Genomic DNA, 4,741 nt, shown 5'->3' on the forward strand with positions numbered 1-4,741 from the left:
GTCGGCTCCTGCAGAAACCTTTGTTAATTCTAGACCATCGTCTGTAGGAGCAGTTTTAATGGAAATGGACTAAAATGGCTGCTCTGTCTATGCATCATTGGTTTTCTGTGGTTTGGATATATTCATATATGATATAGGTAATATTTGGAAAGTAAAAGCCTTTCCTGCTACACAAAAAGCAGAATTAACTCTAGAACTTGATCATTAAAGGTCTAGTTTGATACCTGCAGGCCAGACGGCGTCCAGCTCCAGCAGATCAATTTAAATTTCACATAAAAAGCAGATTTCTGAATTTAGTTTCAAACATTAAGGCTTTAACTCCTTTAAAAAGTGTTCCCCATCCAGCAGCAGCTCAGAAAAATCCTCCATCTTGGTATCTATCTGTTCAATTGTGTTTTTAATATTTCACAGAAGCCAAACTCTGACATCCCCTCATTAATAATCAACAGTTCTGACGTGTTTGGACCTGTCTTTAGCAGGCAGCTAAATAAACCTAGTCTCCTCTCCCTTCAGCGTATCGGACCCGTTTCCCTCCAGAACCGGCGGCCTGATCACATTCTTTCCTTCATCCAACAAACCAAGGCGCTCGCTTTTATCCTCATAAAACTATTTTTTAATCAATGACACTTCATGTTTGGTGCAGAAACGCACTACAAAGGTTACATCTGAGCAACATAGAAAAGCCGTCAAACTGTCTCTGGGTCCAAGTTCTGCTGGGTTTTCCGCAGCGCCGCCGCAGGTCGCATACAGAACCCTCTACGCGTTCGTCATGCCTCTCTTTAGTTCGTGCAGCTCCGTCTGGTTCTGGCTGCGCAGTCGGCAGTCTCTGGCTGCGGCCTCGGCCTGCTGCAGCATCTTCTGCTGTAATCCGTTTAAGTGGGAGCCAGGGCCCCCCTGCAGGGGCCCCAGAGGCCTGAAGCTGGAGTATCCGGGGATGAAAGGGGAGGTGTAGTACAGGTGTCGCGGCAGGGCGGGGCCATGGGTCAGGGAGCTCCGCCCCCTGTTCTGTGAGTCACTGCTTCCTGTGTTTTTGTCCACAGACGTGGCGATTTCAGCCAGGGACCACAGTTTGGGCTTTGGGGCCGGGTTTGGCCCCTGGGTGGAATCCATGTGGTCCTTAGCCAAGGAGCTTGGCGATGAAGTACGCTCAGAGCCTCTGAGGGCCTCTGGGGGCCCGCTTTGAGGAGGGGTCCCTGAAACAGAGATGGGAGCTGCTATTTGGCGCAGTCTCTGGTCCAAAGGGCCCGGATCCGTGAGGCCCTGCTCGGCTCTGGCGTCCTCCTGGAACAGCTGACTGACAGGAGCCGAGGACTGATGGAGGGCTGTGGAGAGAAGAGAAACGGGTCAGAGCAGAACGGACCAGTGACTGAAATACAAAATCAGAACAGAACCAAACAGACCAGGAAGCAACGGGTTTGATCAGAGCAGAACCGATCTGGGTCAGCAGAACTATCACGTAGTGACAGAGCTGACCTGATGGGTCTGAATGAATCGGAAAAATAAACGTGGATTCATTTTCAAACTAAAAAAAAAAACAACAAAAACATAAAAACCATGAAACAGAACGCAGGAGGACAGATCAGAACCAGAACCAATCAATAATCTGCAAAGGTTCCTCTAATTCTGGGTCAATCATTTTACTGAAAGACATTTTATATTTCAGCAGTGATAAAATTAATCTGAATGTCCTGCAGAAAACTGGAAATTCAAAGCAAAGAAAGTGGAATTCAATGAGTGATTCAGATAAATTCTGATGGATCCGATCCGTCCCTGAACTCAGATCCATGTCTCTAAGAATAAACATCATTTTTCAATGATTTATTCTGACATTAATGCTTCTTTCTGCAAATAAATGAATAAAACAAATAAAATCCTACTGTTTCTTTATAGAATAATCAATATTTCTTCAATGAAACAAAGCACAAGTAATTAATTCTAATAAATCGGCTGATTTAGATTTTTAGCTCTGTTTGAAAATGTCAGAAAAAAGGCAAAAAAATGTTTTCTGCTACATTAAGTTTTTCTTTTAAAATCTTTTAACAAAAATTAACTTTTGCTGCTGAAGTTTTGCTCTCTGAGATTTTCAGGGATGATGGAAACATCGTCCGGAGCAGAAGACAGAAAACTGTCCTGGTTCCTTTTTGTTCCAGCAGCTTCCAGGTCTGCAGGTCGTCCACATGGAGCTGCCTTAGATCCAGATCATCTTCATGTCTGAACGTGCCACGCTAAACCCCAGCTGATCAGTTAATCAATGTTTAATTGACGAGTAATCGATGAGTAATCGATTAACCGGTGCGACCGATCTCCGACCCTCCCATGATCACTCACCGCTGTCGCTCCGCAGCTTCGTCTCTTCCTCCATCATCTTCAGGGGCTCCTCGTCTTCCTCTGTGCGCTCCAGGTCGATGGCGTCCTCCTCCTCCTCGTCCTCGCTCCTGTTCCGGGGCGTCCACGTCATCTTGTTCTCCTTCTTCAGCCGCCGCCGGGCGTTGGCGAACCAGGTGGACACCTGAGTCAGCGTCATCTTGGTGATGATGGCCAGCATGATCTTCTCCCCCTTGGTGGGGTACGGGTTCTTCCTGTGCTCGTTCAGCCAGGCCTTCAGCGTGGCCGTGGCGTCCCGTGTGGCATTCTTCCTGTAGGTGGGGTCTCCGTACGGGTAGCCCCCCAGGGGCCCGAAGGCATGGTAGTCCAAGGACCCGGAGACGGCCGTGGACGGATCATAGCCTGGATTCTGGAACATAAAACCCAACATTAGCAGCTGCTGGGAGGATCGTCGTCCTAAAATCTTAGTTCTGATCTGAAGGTCTGTGCTGCTGCTTTGAGAGATAATCTGCTGGCAGAATACCCACAGGATCAGATTCCTAATCTGTGTGGGATTATTTCAATTAGACAAAGGTTTTTAAATCAAACCAAACTGACTAACAGATATAAGTTTGTGTCTGACAGGAAAAAAAAAAACAGAACAATGCCAAAAAATGCTTCTTTATTCAATATTTCTGTCAATTTAATCCAACCAGCCAGATTAATTCTGTCTCCTCTAATTATATTAAAAAGGAGAAAACAATCTAAACATACATGATTTTAATTTAGATTAAAGAGCCTCAGTTTTGTTTATCCTCATATTTTATATTCAGGTTGATTTAACATCCGCAGTCATATTTCTAATCAATGAAATCCACTTTTTATTTTAGATTTTCTGAATTAAAAACTTTCTGCAGCATCAAATCCTCCATGAAATCACGTCCAAAGCGCGTTTTTAAACTTCTCTGCTTCTGTCAGAGTTTCTCAGAGAGGAAGCAGAACCGGGGCGGTTCGGACCCGGTCCGACCCGCTCTGACACTCACCATGAAGGAGCCGATGGCTGCGGCGGCCCGCGGCTCTCCTCCGTACGGAGGGTGGGAGCTGAACCCGGGGGAGGAGGAGGAGGTCGACGCGGAGTAGGGAGCGAAGGCTGAGCCCTCGGTCCTCTGACCCAGGATGATCCCGGAGCTGAAGGGCAGAGCCAGGGACTGGAAGAGGAACCCCTGAGGATAGGCCATGGCGGAGCCGGACACTTTTACGCACAGACGCGCTCACATCGGAGAGTTTAGGGGGAGAGCAGCATCCAGGAGCATCGCAGGTGCGTTCAGGTGCAGTCTGACTCTGTGCAGCGGCGAACCCACTCCTGCTGCAGCGGAACCCACGGACACACTGAAGACACGCAGAGGGAGGAGAGGCTGAGCTCCTCCTCCTCCTCGCGCGCGCACCTCCTTCCCTGTGATGCTGCCGCCTCCCTGCAGGTGAACGTTTCAGGGAACACCTGAACACGCGCTGGTTCCCAACCTGAGGTCCGGGGACTCCGGGTTCATCTCCTGACAGAGGAGGGTCGGTTCCTTCAGGCTCCTGGACTGAGAGGAAGGAACCTTCAGAAAATAAAATCTCTCATCGTTTAAAGCTTTGACTATTTAAAGAGGCAGCTGTCAGTCACTGAACCCAACAGAAACACTGACACTTTCATCACTGTGACTGCTGCAGAAGATCATTTATACAGTGGAGTGATCAAAGTTATTAAACCTCTAACTCAGTTACCACTAATATTCACTTTCAATCTGAAAAAATCATACGAAGAGAAAAGATAATTAGAAGAATTTTATTGATACAATTACTTTGTCTTTGGCACTCAGACCTTGGCAGGAAACATAGCGCTGAATTTTGATAGATATGCAGGAACAGGAGCAAAGAAGAGGGTTGTTTCCCCCCAGGCCTGAAACTGCTTCTCTAAATGAGTCAGAACAGTCTGTGAGAACAATAATCTAAATATGAAAACAGACACGCCTCGGTGCTATTGTTGCCCTACAATCAGCGCATAAAACAAGGGAAGTAATATATATGGGAATTTGTCAGTGTCAAAGGGGATAAAAGTGCTATAAAGGATGCTTCAAAATTCCAAAAACAATCCACTGGACTTTGTTTTCCAAGTTTGTAGACATTTCTCTTCCATTCTAGGAAGCTTTTTCAATTCAAATTCAATCATAAAAACTCACACAAAGAGAAAAGGCAATTAGAAGAAATCTATTGATACATTTATAGGCTTTGGCGCTCAGACCTCGGCAGGAAACATAGCGTTGAATTTTGATAGATATGAATGAACAGGAGCAAAGAACAGGACAGTTTCCCCTAGGGCTGGGCGATATAGAAAAAAAGCTTATTAATAAAAAAAAAAATGCATATTGATCGATATCGATACTTATTGAAAAGA

General features: G+C 46.1%; 1 protein-coding gene across 1 annotated transcript; it reads right to left on the reverse strand.

Moving 5' to 3' along the window:
• Positions 1-566: 566 nt before the first annotated feature.
• On the reverse strand, positions 567-3,676 carry LOC107100409 (iroquois-class homeodomain protein IRX-5-like). The gene is made up of 3 exons (XM_015398870.1): positions 3,348-3,676; positions 2,329-2,734; positions 567-1,322 (listed from the first exon to the last, which is right to left on the reverse strand). The coding sequence occupies exons 1-3, from the start codon at positions 3,540-3,542 to the stop codon at positions 757-759; spliced, it is 1,167 nt and encodes a 388-aa protein (XP_015254356.1). The 5' UTR covers positions 3,543-3,676; the 3' UTR covers positions 567-756.
• Between the last annotated feature and the right edge of the window lie 1,065 nt (positions 3,677-4,741).

The sequence above is a fragment of the Cyprinodon variegatus genome, unplaced genomic scaffold, assembly GCF_000732505.1.
Source record: "Cyprinodon variegatus isolate N-32 unplaced genomic scaffold, C_variegatus-1.0 Scaffold968, whole genome shotgun sequence".
NCBI lineage: Eukaryota > Metazoa > Chordata > Actinopteri > Cyprinodontiformes > Cyprinodontidae > Cyprinodon > Cyprinodon variegatus.

Bases quoted from the DNA above. Each gene is read 5' to 3' on its own strand.
- LOC107100409 (XM_015398870.1), bottom strand. From the start codon at position 3,542: ATGGCCTATCCTCAGGGGTTCCTCTTCCAGTCCCTGGCTCTGCCCTTC. The intron at 2,735-3,347 runs GTGAGTGTCAGA...TTTATGTTCCAG, and splicing joins CAGCCATCGGCTCCTTCATG to AATCCAGGCTATGATCCGTC. The intron at 1,323-2,328 runs GTGAGTGATCAT...TTCTCTCCACAG, and splicing joins GAAGCTGCGGAGCGACAGCG to CCCTCCATCAGTCCTCGGCT.